Source organism: Egretta garzetta, unplaced genomic scaffold (genome assembly GCF_000687185.1).
Source record: "Egretta garzetta isolate BGI_Z169 unplaced genomic scaffold, ASM68718v1 scaffold166, whole genome shotgun sequence".
In the NCBI taxonomy this organism is placed as follows: Eukaryota; Metazoa; Chordata; class Aves; order Pelecaniformes; family Ardeidae; genus Egretta; species Egretta garzetta.
In genome coordinates, this window is record NW_009260133.1 from 322,428 (window position 1) to 344,489 (window position 22,062).

At 39.3% G+C, this 22,062-nt stretch overlaps 1 protein-coding gene across 1 annotated transcript in view; it reads left to right on the forward strand.

Annotated features, from left to right (window-relative positions):
• Positions 1 to 22,062, forward strand: part of KCNH1 (potassium voltage-gated channel subfamily H member 1) — a 174,440-nt gene that overhangs the window by 85,911 nt on the left and 66,467 nt on the right. The window contains exon 9 of the mRNA XM_009641563.1: positions 10,876 to 11,072. Coding sequence (XP_009639858.1) covers positions 10,876 to 11,072 — 197 coding nt within the window. The remainder of the gene's footprint in view (positions 1 to 10,875; positions 11,073 to 22,062) is intronic.

A 22,062-nucleotide genomic window follows, 5' to 3' on the forward strand; every position in this document is an offset into this window, starting at 1 on the left:
TGCACGTGTGCATAGAAAATTTAATGAAAATTATAGAAAATAATGGCATGGTAGCAAAATTAACTTTTTGTAAGTATTTTCTGGAAATACATGGAAGGACTGGATAAAGTGGCCTTGTTAGAAAAGGATTTATATAGTATTAATGTGCATGTACAAATATCTGAATGACCAAGAAAACCATTTTTGATCTTACTAGAAAATAATAAATTTTAAGTTATATATGACTGACATAATTGTACTCCAAGATGGAACAGAAAAATCCTTCTTCTCTAGGCAGTCTGAAGTGAGCAAGTGATTCTTGGACGGGTTGGTTCCAACCCTTTCTGCTTGAAATTGGGGTAATCTTTGAAATTTATGAAAACATTCCAGTAAAAGGCTAGAGAGAGGAAGGAGAAGACCCTTGAAATTAGGGAGATTGGGTTTTTTTCTAGATAGCAGTGGGGAAAGCAGTGTCTTGTCCTTAAATTTTCAGACTGCTGCAGAATTTGTCAATTAACGACTCCCAGAGAGCCTGACTGAGGAGCAGATCTTCACTTACGTGAATTGTGCAGAGTTGCTGAAGTGGTCTTGATGATCCCTGCAAGGGGGCCCTGTGTGCATGGATGGTAAGACTGGAGGTTAGCCTTGCAGATTTGATTAGAGACTGGGAGCCTTTAAGCCTTTATTTAGCAATTAAAAAACAAAGCCTTGAAAGCCACTGTGGTCTTTAGAGCTGATCAATGGATGAGAAAAAAAACATTTACTAGAAGGTTTAGTTAAAAAGAAAAAACAAAACCCCCACACCCAAGAGTTTATCCCTAGAGTGAAGCAGTTTATCCCAAGTGTTGCATCCCAAGTGTTGCATCCCAGCTTGTTCTGCATTTATGATGTTCTTGCTATCCTTATTTGAGCTAAAAACTTTCAAAAGAATAACCTTTTTCATCATTTAGCAAAAAGTATTAGTCATAGAATCATACAATGTCCTGAGTTGGAAGGGACCCGCGAGCATTGTTGAGTTCAACTCTTGATTCCACAAAGGGCAGCTAAAGTGAATGAGATTGGAAGGGAAATCAAGGCAGTAATGTATTTTGAGCAAGAAAAATCATTGCCCTCCACAAGGACAGTTTGCTATTGCTATCCCTTTTGCTGCTATCAAAGCTGAAGGGAAATAACAGAAGGTAGATATTGCATTCATATGAAAGTATGCAGTAAGAGAATGTCAAAGAATGGGAACTTATAGTTTAGACCTGGCTGCCTTCTGCCTTCTTCACCACGAGGGAGGAAGTGGGGTATATTAAGATCACATGTGAGCTGAGGAAGTGAAAATTGGATATCCCTGAAATACAGATCTTTTATTGTTATTTACAAAGCTATAACATTGACAAGATTTGGGACTGTGGTTTTAACATGATATTGTAGGAGAGCTTGATGTGCCATGTTTTGCTACTCCATTTGCTTTTTGTGGAGAAAGTCCTGCTGATTTAATTTGATCTAATTGCAATCTTAAAGGAACGTTCTAAGAATAATCATTTGTTCTCTTTACAATTATTTTAGCTTACTCATTTAGCCATAAACATTTCATTCAGATATAGACACAAGAGGCTTGATTCAGATTTTGGTGGGACAGATTTGCATCCAGATAGGACAGTGCAAACTGCAAGGACAACTGCACCACAGGGATGGCTTATTTTAGAGGAGGGAAAATAGCAGTGTAGAAGTATTGTTTGTCTTAGAACTTCTCAGTGGAAAAGCATTGCATCTTCCAGACAATCGTGTGAAGATTGCTTCTCAGCAGGCCTGAAGATATCAGAGAAGTTAACTGTGCTGAGCCCAGGCTGCTATACTTAGACTGTCCCTAGTACTCGAGCTAACGCAGGTTTCCCTAAACTAAACTGCTTTGTGTACAACTCCGTTTTCAGAATTTATGTGGTTTAGGGCCTGTTGTTATTTAATGGCAGGTCTTTGAAAAAGTCCCTTACTTCTCTGCTCCATTTTTCACCAGAGTTTTAAATTTAGGTAGACGTGCCTGTGTTAAAAATGCCAAGCTGCATTCTTAGGCTTAAGAAGTGGTTGAATAATATAAGAATGAAGGTTTTTATCAATAAGAAGGATTATGGATGGCATTAGAGTTTTCTTACTGTTTTCAAAGACAGTATCTTTGAAGACAGCGGAATCAATAGTCCAATTGAAGTGCATGTACACCAATGCACTCAGCATGGGCACCAAACAGGAGGACCTAAAAGCCACTGTGCAGCAGGAAAGCTGTGACATACTTGCCATCACAGAAACATGGTGGGATGACTCGCACAACTGGAGTGCTGCCATGGACGGCTATAAACTCTTCAGAAGGCAAAGCCAAGGAAGGAGAGGCAGTGGAGTAGCCCTGTATGGTTGCCTAGAGCTTTATGATAGTGGTAATAGGGTTGAGTGTTTATGGGTAAGAATCGGGAGAAAGGCCAACAAGGCAGAATATCGTGGTAGGAGTCTGTTATAGTCCGCCCAACCAGGATGAAGAGGCAGTTGAAATATTCTGTAAGCAGCTGACCACAATTGCTAGCTCTTGTTCTCTTAGGGGACTTCAACTTACCGGTTGTCTGCTGGAAATACAACACAGCAGAGAGGAAAGAGTCTAGGAGGTTCCCGGAGTGTGTGGGAGATAACTTCCTGACAGAGCTGGTGAGTGAGCCTACCAGGGAAGACGCCCCACTGGACCGACCTGTTTGTGAACAGAGGAGAGCTTGTGGGTGTTGTGATAGTTGGAGGCAGTTGTTTAGCCTGGAGAAGAGGAAGCTGAGGGAATACCTTATTGCTCTCTACAACTGCCTGAAAGGGGGCAGTAGCGAGGTCGGTGTTGGTCTCTCCTCCCAAATAACAAGTGATAAGACGAGAGGAAATGGCTTCAAGTTGTGCCAGGGGAGGTTTACATTGGATACTAGGAAAAATTTCTTCACCAAAAGGGTTGTCAAGCATTGGAACGGGCTGCCCAGAGAAGTGGTTGAGTCCCCATCCCTGGAGGTATTTAAAGGGTGGGTAGGCGAGGTGCTTAGGGACATGGTTTAGTGGTGGGATGGCAGGGTTAGGTTAAAGGTTGGACTTGATGATCTTAAAGGTCTTTTCCAACCTAAGCAACTCTATGATTCCATGATCTAACATCACAGCATTGTTTGTGTTATTGAATAATAATGTGAATAGTAATGTGACTAGCAGTGCTTTGAAAAGGTAATGATTGAAATGAAAATCCAGCTTTATCTTTGGTAGTTCTACTGTGCTTTTTCTATTTATAGTTTAAAACCTTTTTTTTTTTTTCAGGTTGACATATATAGACAGATCGGACAAGTTGTATGTTTCTATGAAGTGATTCAGGGGACATCAACTGGAGGAGCAATTTTAAAAGTCCAATTTCCTCAATGCGTATCCAAGCTCACTATTAGCAAAAGAATTAGAAGTGGAGATTGGGCTAAATTTTTTAAGACATTGGCATAAAGAGGTTTATGTTAATACAAAATTTTAATTTTCGCAGTGGATGTAGGAGTGGTACCAAAACTGTTATTGGGAAATACAGGTTTGTTCCAAGTGGTGTATTTGGACAGAGAGTATTCCTTATTCCTGTGCTCGAGACATCTAGAAAATGCAATGTGAGCTGAAATCAGGAGTTACCTGTTTTGAGAGTTCAGCTAGACGTTACTTGTTTAATGTCTAACTTCTGGTAGAGCATTAAAAGTAGGAATTGCCAAACCCCCTGTCCACTGATACCTGTAGATGGTCTAAGACTACGGGGTATTGGAGAAACAGATTTTTAAAACACTTGATGAATGACTTGCTGGAATAACTGGGGAAGAGAGGGATTCCCTGTGAATAGAGGCCTGTCATGAACTTCTTGGCACTTCAAATTAGTGGATTTTTTTTTTTTCTATGGTTTCATGTTTTATTGTTGCAAATTTATGCAGCTTTGCATAATGTGCTCTTAAGTAGTCTGTCACCGCCACATGTGGAAGAAGTCCCCTTTGGAAGATGGTAATGTCTGGCGGGTTGCTGGCAACAGGGATCTGTGATACACTGGCAGCTGAAACTGAGATGTGGTAGAGACGAGTCTCTCTCTGTTTCAGCATGTTCCTTGGTATCTCAGACTGTGTTAGGAAGGCTTGCCCATCGTGTTTGTCTGTGTACTCCAAACAGAGATGTGAAAAGGTAGAAATTATAATTTAACAAAGAAATAGAAACTAGGTTTCTATAAAGGCCCTGATTTCTGGCAGGTGAACCACTGAATTAATTTTCATTTTTGTTTTGAGTAGGATTTTGTTTCTGCCTCAGAATTTTGGAGGAAGAAGAAGAATTTTTTTCACTGAAAAGCCAGGTTAAAAAAAAAAAAAAAGAAAATTAACAGAACACTTATTTTTCTTCATTTTCTCCAAGTTTTAAATTAAAACCTTTTTTCAGAGGGGGGTTTCTGAGACATTGTTAAACTTATCCTTAAGGAGTTGCTAGAAATATTAAATAAAATTAAATATACTATAGCTATGAACTTTGTGAGGTTTTCAAAATATTTACTTTATGTATTTCAGAAGGCAAAATCTACTATTTGTCCCTGCTCACTGCAGGGGGGTTGGACTAGATGACCTCTAGAGGTCCCTTCCAACCCAAAACATTCTATGATTCTATGATTCTATTTTAAACTCTTTGAATGCTTTTGTCTGAAATAAAAAAAAAAAATGATGAAGTTTTGGGGCTTTGATGTAACCTTCAAGCAATAGCTATAACATAAAGCCAGTTTCAAAGTCATCAGGGAATAACTCTGAGGATACTGCAATTTGAGCTTCTTGTATAGGTTTTTTGTTCAGAGAACTAGTGCTCTCCATGCAATGACAACACAGATTGAGCTGTATTTGTTCCTATTACTTAACCAGTGCAAATAAATTCAAATCCATTTGTGACTAGTTATTTGAGCTGACAACTTCCATATCTTCTGAGTTTGTACAAACTGGCTGCATATTTATAACATTTTTTTTATGGTAATCATTAAAAAGCAAATAAGGAAAAATGATTCAGATTCTGGTGAAGCCTCCTTGCTTTTTGTGAATAAGCCTGATAGGGCCCAGTTGACATTTTAAGTGTCTTCTGATCACAGTAAGTCAAGGAGTGAAATATAATCCACACTATTCAGAGAGACAAATAAACACATTAATTATATTAACAATAACAGAAATCTTAGCTGTAACTAATTCATATTGTTGCTACTCATCTGGTGCTCTAAAATAAATGTTTTTATTTTGTCTGTACAGTAATGTGCTTCAACAGGGAAAATTGATGCAGTTGTATAGTAAACTGTCTGCAAAATGTTGCCAAGCTGTGTTTTAAAACATGAACAGATACACTGTGTTTCTATTTGTGCACCAGGCAAATCACTGAAAGTGCAACTTCAGTTTATTATCACTGTAACACTTCTCTTGGTTTCTGTGGCACTGATACTCTGGCTTTTTTTACGTAAGGTCGTAGTAAAGGAAAAGAGCGATAAAAACCTCTGGTTAATGAAAACTAGTGTATTCTCTGTAGTGCAGTTGGTCGGTCACTTCTCTCTATGTGTCTCAGTTTGCACTTGAGAAATCTTAAGAAAATCCAAAGCAGCAAATCACTTCCATGCATCCTCTCCTGCCAGTTGTACAGTGTTGGAGGACCAAACTTCAGGCTATTCAGTGGCTGTCAAGTTGTGCAATTTATCTGTGGCATGGCTACCGAATACGCTACCATTTGATGCCAAATGGTAGCTCTGTTTTTTCTGGATGGCAGATATTTGTTGCCTTAAAACAGTGCACCAAGAGGAAAAATTATTTTTGCTTTGGTGTCTCTACTTCCCTTGAATCTTTCTTCTCTCTATAAAATGGGGAAGTTTAAGTTGCGTGCCTTACTCAGGTAAGGAGGAGATGAATGAGGGAAGAGAGGAGAGGAAAGGATTTTCAACTGAAGCCAAATAGATGCATGGTGATCACAGTGGGGGTTGACCTGAGTCTCAAAATCACTGGCTTTCAACACTAGGGGTAAATACACTGTCCTTAGTGGAATTATGCTTGAACAGAGTTGGTAGGACCCTGTGACATGAGCTAACTTCAGATGCTCTGGTTCTCTGGTTCTGGTTCAAATCTGTTCAGGAGGGGGGGAAAAAAAAAAAGAGAGAAAAATCGGGCCAAGTTTTTTGTTTGTTTTTAAATTTCAGAAGCATTTTAACCAAGCAGTCATTCAAATAGAGACTGACACACAGAGAATCCCTGTTTGCCTTTATAGCAGTTGGTGTGTCCTGCTGCTTGGAGATGGAGAACAAATCCCGAGGGCAAAGGCGAGTGTGGGTGCTTTCGGGGAGCTGTGCTGGGAAAGTCATTGCGCTGCTGCTGTGGATCAGCATCACCGATAGCAGTATTTGCTAACACCTGATTTCCGAGATATGCTTAGTGCTGCATTGCTGCTGAGGTATCATCAAGCAGTGTTTGGCCATTCTAGCTTATCTTTGGGTCTGCTGAGGCTACGTCAGATTGCAATTCTTCTGTAGTTCAAACATGCAGGTGAAGGCAGATCTGGAAGGGTTCTGAGATAGATTCCGGCATTGCCTGCTCTAGCAACTATTACTATTGATCTGAGAATTATTCTAATGTGAATATTTTGTCTGATGTACTGAAAATCCATGGATTTGTGTGAATACTGACTTGGAAGACCTTTCAGCACATGAATCCATGGCCTCATCTTCTCACCCAGCTGCTGTCACACCAAAACTGCACCATAGCTGCCAGATGCCCAGAACCCCAAAGTGAACTAAGTAGGTTATCAGTCAAAATATTCCATGTACAGTCATATTTTTTCGGAGTAGGGTGGAATATCTTCTGTCTGAGAGCTCTTCAGTGCTTCCTGTTGTAGGAGTGAAAAAACGAAGGGTTGATCTGGTAGGCACATCAAGGCAATGCAGCTGTACTGTGCGAGCACAGTTCTTTTCGAACAGAATCAACAAAACACTTGGCTAAGTTGCAATAATCAGTTTTTCATTACTGGTGCTGCTTTCAGGAGACAGAGTGGATGTGGCTTGACCTTTTGCCTGACTCAGGCTGAATTTGCAGTAGCAACAGAGAAATCCTCTTCTCATTTATAAGATGAATAGCACATTTGATAGGGAGAAAAGGTTGGGAAAGAATAAATATGGAAACAGATGATGCTGTTTTTATAAAATAATTCTTCAGTGTTTAAATATATCAGGGTTTGGGGACTTGTTATTATAATTAAAACAAACGAGCAAACATAAAAGGCAGAAAACTGTTTGGCTTTCCAGTGCAATACTGAGCTGACGGTGGAAAAGGTCCTCAGCCCACAAATCCAGCAGGGAATATAAATGATTGATGGTAAAAGCTTAGATCATCCACTTTAAGTGTGATTGACAGATAGTGTTCCTGGCAAATGTCTGGAATTCAGCAAGCTGGGAATGAGAAATGCAAAGTACTGACAAACAAATGGCCATCTGCATTTCTCCAGCTTTTTAATCTTTCTTCAGAGGTAAGGTGAAATATGTAAACCCTGGAGTTATATGCAAAAAGAGGCTTTTGACTCAGGTTCTCTAATGCAGCCATTAGACTTTGCCAACCACCTTCTGACACACTTAGAAGTCTCACCTTACTCTTCTTGCTTTCCAATTACAGATGTTTTTGATAAAACACCTACATAATCTGCCCTCTTTTTTTTTTTTTTTTTTTTTTTTTTTTAATCCTTCCTTTTTCCTGAGTGATTGATCTTACTTTATGGAGAACATATAAATGAAGGGAGATGGTATGCAGTTCCTTGTTATATATAAGAGAACAATTGTTCTAATCCAGTGCAGGTACTTCTGGGTTGAATTTTAATTCCTGCTTTCTATAAAGACTTCCTACTGCTCCTTTTTTTTTTACTCGCTTTTCTATGAATGTCACATGCAAGTTTTTTTAGAACCTTGCAATCTAAATTGATACTTTTGGTATACATCATTTAGAAAATGCGCTTGACGGAAACAAAGCAGCATGATGCTTGCACGTGTGCCTTGCTTTGGAAATCGAACTGTAACGTAGGATTGATTTTCAGCTAGATCACTGGCTGTTAACTTGATTAACTTCAAGGAAGTTGTTAATGACAGAAAACAGTACAACTTCTTGTTTCAGCCTGCTTTGTTTCTTAAAAATTGAGGCTTCTGTAGGCTGACTCAGTTTGTGGTTCATGTGTTGCTTTTCTCTGGTTTGGCTTGGCAGGCACCCAGCAGACGTAGCTCCTTCATGGGCTGTTCTTGCCACTGATGGGAAATGGCTCCCTGGGGTGGCAGGGAACTGCAGGAGGAGGAGACTTTTGGGAGTTACAAATAACCAGGGGAAACTGGGGTTGCTGCCACAGGTGAAGGACAAAGTTGTATCTTTCTGTGTTATGTGAAAAGCAGAATTAAATTTTAAAAAAGAGTAAGACGTAACTAACTTCTGCTATATGTCATTTCATGTGTAGGCAAAACAGCACCATGCTGTATGTACTTGCATTATACTAATTATTCTTCATATTACTGTGGGGCAGTAAAATAATTATTGTCATTTTAAGGTAGGGAAAATTGTCTGGAGATGTTAAGAAATACGCTTAGAAATGAGCTAGAATTCGTCTCCTTTATGCTTGGACTACCAGCTCTAACTGTTGTTCATCAGTGATGGCACATTTCAATACTTGACAGATTCCAGAGCGTTAATTAAAACAGTTGTTTAGCTAATTGCCTGGAAGATTGCGAGTAAAAGCATATTTATTCCAAAGGCAAACAATCCATTTTTACCCAGTGAAGCATATCAGTTTTTATGGTGCATAAAAATTGTTTCACTTCAGTTTCGAATATATCGTGTGTTTGTCTGTCTAAGAACCTTGTAGATGATGATCTATTTTAAGTGCATGGAAGATTTTTTTTTCTTAGGCCATTTTTAATGTATCTACTGAAAAAGCATATGTTTAAATAATTGAAAATGTGAAAAGTCATTGCCATTAAAATGAAAAGCAGCTTACTGCACCGGGCTATTGGACTACCACCATGCTTATTGACATGCAGCCTTTATAGTATTTCTGGATGTTGGCACTGTCTTATGTAAAGAGGGTAGAAGTGGAAGAAAGGGCATCATTATGGTGCCTTTCGCCTAACTTTGTGGGGAAAAATGTGCTTATGGAACAGGTGGTTTCAGTGTATATATGCATTAAAATGGAAATATAGTCCTTGCTCCTCCAAAGCGTTCAGGAACTAAACTGGTGGACGGCATAGGGCTGTTGTGGAAGACTGGGAGCACATGAGTGTGAACCACAGCTTATCTCACTACAGCGTAGCTTTCCATCAGGCAAGCCTCTCCTTGAAGAGAAAACACATATCATCTAATGGAAGAGATTATGTAATTGTGGAAGTACAGCTCAAGGGCTGAAATGGGAGTTCTGGGTTTAATTTAAAAGTTTTCTTGACCTCTCTTTACTTGATAGTTCTCTTGAGTTTCCTATAGACTTTCATACCTGACTATTTATTTAGGGAATGAAATCTAAAGGGGCCTGGGTGAAGTCAGTAAGCTAATACATATTTTGATGCTTTGGCTTTAAGAATTGCTATGGGCAAAGTATTACTTATAAGAGAAGGGACCATCTGGTCCATCCCTACCATGACTTGATGGACATTATGAAAGTATTTCTTTGTTGTTTGTCTTAAACGTGATATGTAGCGGTGATATAACACAGCAGAAGTTTAAGAGGAAAATACCATTCAACACAAGAACAGTGTAGTTTTTCATTTTCAAGGAAACAACTGAATATTCTTACCTTGTTAGCTTCATGTCAGAAAACAGAAAAGAAGAAAGACCTTTAGTCTGTAAAGGAGCTTGTAACTTTTTCCTAAATGCTCCCTTTTGTGCCCAGCCTGAGTCGGGGTATAACCAGTGAAATCCTGACTGGGGGCTGCTCCTCAGGCAGGTTTTGGTATGTTTGCCCTGCACTGTAGTGCCCAGACTGGTGCAGATGCTCTTATTATAGTAGGGATTTAACTGGCAGCCCCAAGCTCACAGGGACAGGCACATGGGAAGGTTGTAAGGAAACAGCAATGTCGTCTTTCTTCCAATGTGTAACAGCTAAATATTCCCACCTTGTCAGTATTATCTTGGCGATAACTAACCTGTACTCTTCTTGTTTTGGACTGTGTTGTTACCTTAAACCTCCGCTATGGGGGCATGCGTGCACAACTACTGAAAGATTTTGTTGGGACCCTTTCCAGCTGCAAAGCATTAGAGCCACCAGAGTTGAGATCTGCTCTTTTATACTGCTCTAAAGACAGACTTTTCTGTTGATGATCTAGTGAACTAGGGCAAACTTACGTTAATAGTCACGTATAGTAGTGTTTTATTAGAGCCTGTAACTGCACTGATGTATTGTACAAGATGGTTTTATTGACACAATAGTGGGTAATTGTTAGCCAGATTGAAAAAACTCAACAACATAGATGTAAGAAACAAATCCTTTGCATGCCAGTTAAAAGAAGAAAGTGAAAAAGCATTTCCTCTTAATTAATCTCTTTGAAAGGGATCAGAAGAGAAAACAAATCAAGAATGAACCGCTTTTCCTGATTTTTAGAAGAAAACCTTTACTGACATTTAAAGGGGACTTGTCACATGAAACACTTATTGGTTGTGGTTTATTCTTACGAATTTTTGCTGGGCTGTTGTAATTAACAGAAAGATAGTGGACAAGGTTATCGACAAAATATTTCAAAGATTGGTTTTTTTCCAGACAGAATTTTTTTTTTGACCACAAAAGATAGAACCTTGACTGCATAAATGAGAGTTCTTGTATATTTTTGGTGGAAATAATACCGTGATTGAAAGCAATGCTGCTGCTTTTCTCTAGGCAAAGGAGACGTTTTTGGAGATGTGTTCTGGAAGGAGTCTACCCTCGCCCAGTCCTGTGCTAATGTAAGGGCTTTGACTTACTGTGATCTTCATGTGATTAAGAGAGATGCCTTGCAGAAGGTGCTGGAGTTCTATACAGCCTTTTCGCACTCCTTCTCCAGAAATCTCATTTTGACCTACAACTTGAGAAAAAGGGTAAGTCGCTTTGATTTTTAACATACACCATATAAACGAGCACTTTTAAGGACTGTCTGTATGAAAAAACTAAATTGCTTGAATTCTGGTATTTTCATAGCCTCTCTTATAAGAAGGTTTTTCAGAGCCTGCCTAAGAGACACTGCTAGCATGTAGAGTCAAAAGGCCATAAGTATTTATTCTGGTGCTAGTTTTATAGGGAGCGGGACTGTGTATATGTGAAAGTATTTTACATTTCTGTGAAGTGGACAGATTCCAGCATATTTGCGAACTGTCACGCACTTGTGATAAATGGCGTTTGCTGCTTTCTGCAACTTTAGTTTGTAAAACAGCTAAAAAGGTGTTAGAGGTATTGCCTGAAGTTATAAGGAAAGTGGAAGGAAAGGTATGAAATCTGATATGTGGAACAAGAGTCAACAACAGTAATCGTAATGGAAAAGTAATATGAACATGACTGATTCTATCAAGAGTTGTTTCTTTTAGTATCAATCACATGTTGGAATTACCTTGCTTATCTATAATGTTTCCATTTTCTTATCCTTGATTTTTTGGCTCTTTTCATTTCTTCCTGTGTGCCAGTTCAAGTTATTTTGTCAAACGTGAATCATCATAACCTAATCTCCCATTTTAAATTCTCTGTGTACTCTTCAGTGAACCACCTCTGTAGAAATTTATTAAAACCATAGTAGGTATAATTCAGTTGATATGATTTTATGATGCAGTGTAGAAGTTGATAATATTACATTGAAAATAAGTACATTGGAGCACCTATACTTACTTTAAAATGTTATGATATAAAGATACTTGAGATGAGCTAAAGAAATATGTTTGATAGGAGATTTCTTTGTTGTTCCTAAAAACAGTTCTCCATGGTAACTTCCAGGTGCCAAGTAAGTCCTAGATAATTACACCTGAAAAAATAGAAACCTTTTAATCTTTGAAGTCTGTTTTGTAAAATTAGTGTTTAAGCCTAGAGTATCCTTTTTTTTTTTTTTTTAAATTTTCTTTAATGTACCTAGAGTTGGCATTCTGAAATTAAAACAGTGTGATGATGTTTTCTATCTGCATATGTTGTCAGTATCAAAGAATTCAGCTTTTTGGTATTGGACAAAGAAGAATGTCCTATCCGCACTTTGGTCAAATAAATCAAAGCTCTGGTAGAAAATTGGTGTAATTAAAAACTAAGATGCAAATTTATACATGAGGGTTTCATCATAGGGCTTTTTTTTTTCAAATGATATTGAGTTCCTGCAGGACAAGGAGAAGATATACAGCTGCAAGAAGATCAAGAGAGATGTCCTGTTAAAAACTACGTTTAAAACCCAGCTACTTATCTGGGGTTAGTTAATGTAAGAAATAAAAGAAATGAAACATTTGGTATTGAGATCTCTTAAAGCATCAGTATCACTGACTAGCACATTTTAAAATAACACTGTGGGTAATGTGGTAAGATGGTTTAAGAATATGTAACTATTTATTTCTTAGCATCAGTAGAAATAACAAAATTTGAGGCATAGGAGGGCTGACTCTCTTAAAGCTCACAGTAATGCTAGCAGAGTTGCATTATTTTGGATCTGCTCTGAGCCAAAAGCCCCAATTTTAGAATCAAATGCCTACTCCAGAAGTGACACCCTTTCCCTCCAGTATCATAATTTCTGTGCTATCAATTTTCTATACAAAATGTTCCTAATAAAAAGGTACACTTTATGGTAGCAATTTCCATCCAGTTATTCAAATAATTGGATTTTAATCGAGTTGCAGTCAGCAGAAAAGTGGCATTGATTGATAATGGAAGTGAGAGTTTGATGGTTCTAGGTTAACAGACTGTAATTTTATTTATTTTATTGAAAAAAGACTGATTGCATTCTGATTGCAAATGTTAAATAATGTAAATGATACATGCTTTTGGAAATGCATAGAAGGTATGCTACTTTAGAAACTGGAGATAGTGCACATTAAAAGGCAACTTTTAAGAATTTGGAATTTAATTTGGTTTAAATATCTGTGAATCTTTTCTAGAAATAGCTCCCCAGCCTGTCACTTCTAACACTTCTCCTGGTCTATTTCTGCAAATGGAATTTTGTAGAATTCAGATGAACTGGTACCTTCTGCGAGTTATGTTTGTGATGTATTGCATATCCTTTGGAATATAAATACCAGAATTACACTTTTCATTTCAATAAACAGTTTCATCTCTGGCTCCAAAAATGTTCAACTAGTTGAAGTGTAGATACTGTATATTCATCCCAAATATATTCATACGGATTCCAAATACATGAAAAAGCAGCTTTGGGTATTTTTTTTTTTTGCCTGGAGGATCTCATGGATATATTTTTAGACCTGGTTATTCCTCTGAGGTGTCCCCATCTCCAGGGTGCATATACCTTCACTTGGCCATGGTGCTGAGTCTCACTGTGTAGTGCAAGGTGCTTTCTAGCCAAGTTTTGCTCAGCTTAAGTGAGCTTTAGCATTGGTCTGCTCTTTCACCATGTTCACATATCCCTTGGCTGCTGGGTCTCCTCCAGTGATCCTTCCCCTTGCGGAGATGGGACTCCCTGTCCCACACCCTTCGGTGCCAGTGAGCGGTGCTGACCTTACAGATGTCCCCCACACTTACTGAGGTCTGGATCCACTTGCTAACAACTGTGATGGAAATAAGCAGACATGCAGGCGCTTTGTAAGGTACCCAAACCAATTGGTCTTGACCTTAGCTAACTCGAGAGCTGGATTTAGGCAAAGTGAAAAGCATCTTTCTTCTATTCCTTGTGCTGCTCTTCCTACCCGTGCTGAATGTGCTTGGAGCTGAGCTGGGAGGTCAGGACGCTTCTGCCTGTCTCTCCCCTTTATGCCCTCCCTAGAACAGGGCCGCAGTTCTGAAATGTTACTGCCCATGATGCCTGAGGACTTCATGGCCAAGGGAGATGCTTCCAGTGCTCTGGCCCTGGCATGCCATGGCTGTCTGTGTCTGTATTGCAAAAACAGTTTCCTTTCACTTGCTTTGTTGACAAACACTGGTGAAATATCTTCTTTTCTAAAACTGTCAGCTCACTGTCAGGTGACTCACCCAGCAGTTTCCTCAAGTGACTAAAACCCCTCCTGAAGTTATTAGCTGTCTAGCTACCTCTGGCTGGAGCTCAGACTTGGAAAACTTATTTTCCCTAAATTGACGTTTTCATCTTACTGGAAGCAGGGGGAGAATCAGCTGCTGCATCTCCCTCTCATCTTAAGAAACTGGAACTGCAGTCTGTGGCTGCAGGTGGCTGTATGTCAGACTCAAGGGCTTTGCAGCTGAAAGGAAGCTGACAGAGCATTTCGGAGAGCACTTCCTGCTCTAACAATGTTGTGAAATTAAAGCAGGTTAACTTGATGTGTCTCTCCGGTTTTGGAATCTCAGGGAAGAACCGGAGCGTAGACACTGGGGGTATGTGGGATGGTCCAGTGACAACCTCACCCTTATGCTGGGTGTGCTAGACGAAAGAGAAATACGGCAGGCTTGGAGGGCAGCAGGATTCACAGGCTGGATGGAGGTCATCTTTTTCCTCAACAAATATTTAAACACTTCTAGGTTTCCAACCTGGACTTTATAGCTCTGGGTTAGTAGAAGTGTAAGAAGAGAGAAGCTTGCATGATAGCTACTTGTCATTGTCTTTTGCTTGTGATGAGGTGTAAGTTTGCTGGCACCTTCTTTAGGAATGTGAAAGGCCTTTGGCAGCACTTGCAAGCATTCTGGTTTTGGCAGTTGCTTCTTTCCATGTGTATGAGCTTTGTGACCCATATTAACTTACACTGGGTTGTAACACAGTGTATTTGCTCAGTTCATTCTGCTGCAGCCATAAATGATGTTATAGCTCAAATGATCGCACGCGCTACATAAAAGAGAGAATTCTTATACATAATTTATTAAGCTGAGATTTCTCTAGTAAGCCATTTTAGTCTGGATAGAGATTAAATGACTAATTCTGAATGCTTTGGAGTATCATGATAGAAAGCGCAAGTAGCTTTTTCCAGAAGCTGAAATTTGTGTCCTGGAATAAAAGGAGGAATGCAGTAGGATGGTAGATATGTTATTTGGGATTTTGTAAGACTGAAAGAAATGGCAAAGAACACTCTGCATTTTTACAAAGCAAGTATGATTTAGTGATTTGAAGCCAAAGCTCCTAGTCAGAACATATTTCTTGAGAGAGCAGTGATTGCAACAGAGTAGTGTGTTTCCCTGCGGGTGTAACATTGCTTGCTTTTGTACATGTAGTGGTGTGCTTATTCTGTGCCATTCCCACTGTGCCAGTGGACAGAACTCCCACCACCTCTATCTAAAAACAATTTTAAAACATAATTGTTCTTTCCTCTTCAGCATTAGATTCACCTTTCTTCTTTTACACTGTAAGCTGTAACTAGAGAGAGAACCTCTCTCAGATCAAACATTTCAGCTAGGAGCACTTCAAGCTGCGATTTTAAATCTTTGGGGGGGGTGGGGAGGTGGGCTTGGCAGCAGGTTGTTTTCAGAGAGGCAATCCATGGCCTTGTATTCTGCCTTTCCACATGACAAGTTTTCCAATTCTTCTGCATGATATAGGTTCAAAACAGTATCCCAGAATTCTTTCTGACATGGAAGGCTGAATTGCTGGAAGATTTTAACAAAGCTTTCTTAAAATGAGAAGAGAGAAAGGTTTTAATTTTAGAACATTGGTGCATTTGATCATGGATTTCAGAATGGTCAAACTGATAGCCTGCTTTTTTTCTCCTGCATTTGTACTCACCAAAGCAGTCCCACAAGTCCTGGCGGTTTGATGCTTGATTGGCATGCGTCTTACAGCGCTGAAAAACCAGGACACTGGGCATGACTGAGATGTCTGGATGAGTCTGTGGCTTGGGAGTTATGCCATATTAGCTGGCCAGGAGGTAAAGTTGTCATTGCCCAAAAAACCTTCCAAATGTAAACAAACACTTAAATACTGAACTCTGTTCTTTCCCATGCTGCCTTTCAGAAGCTGTTCAGGTAGTTGAATGTTCTTCTATTCTCTGCTTCTCCATGCGTATCTAAGCAAAATGTATTTTATTGTGTTTCCTCATTAGTAGCTTCCATATTCCATTTTCACATCTTCTCTTTGGCCTTGGACAACTTAACTTTTATCTGTCTCTAACAGATAACTGTTTATCTAGCTCACAGATTTTTGTGCAAATCGCTGTTGCACTCTGGACTGAAAGTGCTCTGAGGCATGTTGCGTGTTGTAGGTTTGCACATCTGCGATGGATAACTTAAGTGATGTGACTGTCAGTGAATTGAAACCCCATGCTCGGAGGAGGATGTGCCCTTGGATTTCTTCCTTCTCCTCTCTTGCAGCTTGTTGGACCCCTTCAGGTAAAGCCTTACTAGCCAGACTTGGAGAGGGTTTGCAAACTACAAGCATTTAATATTCGTATTTCTACAGTGATTGTAAGCGTTCAGCCCAGAGTAAATCCGTTACCTTTCAGAGACATCATCTTAAAGTTTAGTTTCCAAAAATTATAAACTCTAAAGTTACTTTTGTTCTATTTAAATCTCTATGCCCTTGAGCCTAAGGGTCCTATGCTTATACAGAGGAAGATCTGGCTACAGACAAATAGTTTACTTAGTGGGGATGTATATGTACAATAGAAGACATAATTAACTAAGACATTCTAAGACAATGTGTTGTATTGACCTTGGCTGGTTGCCAGGTGCCCACCAAGCCGCTCTCTCAGTCTCCCTTCTCAACAGGACAGAGGGAGAAAAATAAGATTAAAAGCTCATGGTTTGAGATAAGGACAAGGAGATCACTTACCAATTACTGTCATGGGCAAAACAAACTTGACTTAGGGAAATTAATTTAATTTATTAACAATTAATCAGAGTAGGACAAATAAGAACAAATCTAAAATACACACTCCCCACCTCTCCCTTCCCAGGCTCAAAGTCACTCCCAATTCTACCTCCTCTCCCTGAGTAGCACAGGGAGTTGGGGAATGGGGGTTGTGGTCAGTTCATAATGCTTGGTTTCTGCCGCTCCTTCCTCCTCACACTTTTCACATGCTCCATTGTGGGGTCCCTCTCATGGAAGACAGTCCTTCACAAACTTCTCCAGCATGGGTCCTTCCCACCGGCAGCAGTTCTTCAAGCACTGCTCCAGCATGGGTCCCTTTCTTGGGGTGCAGTCCTTCAGGAACAGACTGCTCCAGCGTGGGTCCCCCATGGGGCTACAGGTCCTGCCAGAAGACCTTCTCCTGCATGAGTTCCCCTCAGTGGGCTGCAGGGTGGATATCTGCTCCACTGTGGGCCTCCATGAACTATAGGGGGACAACCTACATCACCATGGTCGTCACCATGGGCTGCAAGGGAATCTCTGCACCAGCTCTTGGAGCACCTCCTATCACTCCTTCTTCACTGACCTTGGTGTCTGCATAGTTTTTTCTCTCACATATTCTCACTTCTCTCTCTCAGCTGCTGTTGTGCAGTGTTTTTTACCCTTTCTTAAATATGATGTCACAGAGCTGCCACTAACATTACTGATTGGCTCAGCTTTGGCCAGTGGCAGGTCCGTCTTGGAGCCTACTAGAACTGTTCTGTTGCTTGTTTTTGGTATATGATACATTTTCATGTAAATTTTAGCTGTAACTTAGATTAATCTATGTGGATAAGTAGTGAAATACTTCTTTAAAATGCTCTTAAATGACTAATCCCTTCTAAACTGATGTGATGAATTCATCACTCATTTGAGATGCCTTCTCCTACTATGAATAATGAGCAATTTTTCATACATTTAGATGATGTAGTATAACGTCTGTACAATTGTTATAAAGAAATAACTTAGTATACCATACAAAACAAGATGTGTGATTCCCTAAAGGAATATTAGGTTGTTGAATTTAAAAGTAACCTAGTGATCAATACGTATTAATAACTGTCAATAAAATAAATTGATGGAAGAGCTGGTAAAGGTGAATTTTGAATTACAATTCATCTTAAAATGGAAGAATATGATTCTTTTATGAAGCTGATACTTCAAGGCAGTTATGTTTTTAGTATCTTCAATAAGAGAATATTTCCTTTTCTGTGCTAGCATAGATTTATAGGTTTTCCCACTTCGGTTGCTAAATACTTAACAATCATTTGCGTTCTGATCACTGAATTAGAAATTAAATTTGTACAGACTGAGTTTATAAAATCAGAATTTTAACTATTTCCCAATGTATTTTTTAAGTATGGAAAACTATGTCAACATTATGTGAAGGAAAAACATTCCAGTTATATGTCAGTACTTGGAAAAAAGATGTGGTAAATGGAACAAGTTCTGGTCGTCCTAAAATTGAGGTTAAGCGATTTGTTTATTAATCCAGAAACAGGATTGATATTTTGTTTGTTTTATCACACTTTAAGTAGACCAGCTTGAATTGTTTTTGAAAGTCTGGGGTTTTTTTTTCCCTCAATGACCCATAAAATTCTCGGCCTTAAATATAAAAGAAAAAAATTCTGACCTTTTCAAAATTTGTATTCATAAAGTCTTTCCATATATGGTAAAGTTATTCCGAATAGATGAAAAATACAGTTAACAAGGTCAATGGTGAATTAAAATAAAATTTGTTTTCAGACTATTTTAATCCTTAAAAAAAAAGGCACATTTGGCTTTTGTGAAGCTATTTTGAGATGAGTAATAGAAAGTTAACATTAAAAAAGGGTTTTCTTTCATTTTTAACATGCACAACCACCCACACCAGCTTGTTTATCCCAACAGAAGAAAACGCATTACTTTGATTTTTACCCTCCTCCACCCACAAAGACTAAAGAGTAGAAATAATTTTAATATAGATAAAGGTTACTTAATGTGAATGAGGATTCCCCAGAATAGCTCCCCTAAGCCTTTTTAAAACAGAAAATGAATTTCCTAGGAACTGGGGAAATTTTAAATGTTGGCCAACCACCAGGGATAGAAGACAATAGTCCAAAAGACAGCGTAACTACTCTTATGCAGTCTGGGAATCTGGTCTTCATTGTGAAAACAGGGACATGCTCACTAGTATTTTTACGGCAGGAAGGATCAGTCCTTAGCTTAAACTTATATTTTTCTTACTGTTGTGTTGACTTAGATAAATAGAAGTGTAATACGATACACAAGGGAGGCTGAACAGCAGCTTGTCTGCATAGTGTGTTATTCTAATTTTCAATATGTGCATGGTGCACTACCACCTGCTTACAGTTAAGTGTACTGAGGTGCCTTAGTCCACTTTTGGACCGTGATGGCAAAGAGGAAGGGGATGTTCCGTGGGAATTCAAAGAGTTCCTAACCTTTCTCCAAAGCTTGAAGTCTGTCTTCTACTGCTAACCATGACTGCGTGGCCAGAGTTTCAAAATCTCTCAAAATCTGTATGCACCGTGTTCTGTCATGTATTATAACTGCACTAATTATGTCACTGCCTTGGTAACCTCTGTGCACTGATTGTATTATATATTCTGATATACCCTGGTGTTTCATACACTGTGGAGCATTACTGACCAAGCAAAAGACAGAACAGTGATCTAATACCCTCCTCTGTTAGACCTGATACCCTCCTCTCTTATTTTTTTTTCCAACTCTAAAAATGATCTCTGGTGTTCGTGGTCTAAGAAGCAGCTGACTCTAGGACAAAGTCTTACAGAAAGGATGTGATTTGCTGGCATAACAGCTTTGATCTTCTGGTCTTCTCTAAGGTCACTAAAAGCCAAACTTATAGGACCACAAATCCTAACACTCAACCCATTCAAGGCACTCCATTAAGGAGAGAGAATGTTGCTAGCTGTGCAGTATGAAAGTTGAGTTACAATGGCAAACCTACATCCCTGAGCAATCAAACCCTGCAATCTAAGTGATCAGATTGGTCCTTTCTTCAGCTCTCCAATGAAAGTTGAACTAACTGTCCGCTGTAGAAAAAGCAATAAAATTCTGGAGGTTACTGCTAATGTTGTGTAGAGACTTTGTGATCCCTGCTCCAGACCAAACCCTACCTACAGGTCCTTTGTTTTCTTGCTTAAATGTTGAGACCATTATTGTAACTGTGAGCTCTTGGACAGCAAGACAAAGGACGTCCTTTTCCTCTTTGCGTACCTGAACTGGATCTCCACAGCTCCTCCAAGGACTCTATTTGATATGCACCATAATGGGCATAAAACAGGTAGCTTGCCTTAAATGTGACCAATGCTGTTAAGGTTTTGTGTGAAACAAAGCAGTTTCCCAGCTTGATTTATGAACACTGGGAGGTGCCCACAGTGTTTGTGTCAAGCTATCCTACCTGTTCAGACAACTGATGTTTTTCCCGTATCCGTCCTTGAGAGTCAGCCTTCTAGTTGCCGGTGAACAAGTATCTTGCTGGGGGAATACAGCCAGGAGTGTAGCACATTTCCTGAGTCTCAAGCCTGCTGCAAAAGAGTCACAGAGGTAGTGAGGTGTCTGATGTCAACCTGCTTTACAGGCTGCTGCCCATTCCAGTGGGACATTGGAGTGTTTGACTGCTGAACATGAAGTGGAGTAACTACTAGGTGTGGCCTTGTGAAAGTTTTTGAGTTTGAAATTCAGTAAGCTTCTACCATCATGGGAATGAACCAATTGCAAACAAAACTTGATAGGGCACCTTGCCAGTAACCTGCTATGACTGTAGCTACCGGCTATTGCCACAGCTAAAGTCAAGTGGTATGGAGGGCATTGTGTTGGGCTGTGGCTCAGTGTAAGAACTTACTGAAATACTTTGAGAGTAGGAGCATGAATCAGCCCCGCTTCATTTGGTATTATTTTTGCAGCAGGCAGCTGGGTTTTTCCTCAAACTGTGTATGATTCCTTCCTCAAAAGGAAGTGCATTATCATGTCAAACACCTGTTTGGATTCAGATTTTCAAACAGAAATGTGATACCTGACACTGACATAAAATATAAAAGCCCTCTGCAAACGAATGTACTAAGTGTTTTTAGAGTAATTTTTCTAAATTAGCAAACTGCAGAGGGGTTTTACACTCAGCTCCACTTGAAAACGCTCAGTATTCTCCCTCTTGCTATTGCTTTTTTTTGGTTCCCATTAATATTCTCTTTCTACCTATTACATTCCAAAATGGGGTGTGATCTTCAGAATCTTGTGTAAGGGCACATATACACATTCATATATATATATAGACATATATATATACACACACACACACACACACTGAGTTCAGTAATATCTTCCTCAGCTGAAGCAGGAGCATACAGTGGTAGGCTACTCTGAGTATACTCGGTGTCCCAAAGTGCTGTCCATATAGGTCTTGGAGTGCAAATAGCACTGTCCACGAACACCTGTGCAGCTGGGTATGAAGTGATCTTAATTAACCACAGGTCTAAATCTGTTGTCTCTCTATGCAGCTGTGAGACTGCATAATGCTTCCACCAGTTTTTATCAGGACCTAAGTCTGCTAAATCCATTTTTAATCAGTACAGCATTATGAATATGAAAACCTGACACCCAATTAAAGCTGAGACTTGAATACTATGTGCTTTTGTTACCATATGCTTAGGTGTTTCTTCTTTTTGTCATCATCTTCTGGGGTCTTTTCCAAATACAGAAAGGAAAATGCTCAACACATGCCTTGTTCTGACTCTTTGTGACTTTGGCAAACCACATTACATCAGGTCCCCAGGAACATGCAGCCAGCCCAACCTGGCCTTTTCTTGCAATTCATCTAAAGGTACTATGCCTTCATCTTAAAATTTCAGAGAATATGCTTCCACCATCCTGGTGATTTCTCCCATAGGCTCTGTAATAAATATACCACACAACAAATTCATTTTGTGATTCATTTACACAGCTGACATCAGAGAATCCAAGAAAATTTCTGCCAAAATAATTTTGTAACACACTGGACGATTTACTTTGTAAACTGCCATAAGCATTTTCTTTGTGTGAAAACGCAGAATTAAATTCCCCTTTTGGAAATCTTTTTTTCCTTTAAACACCTTCTCCTCCCTCTACTCCCCCCC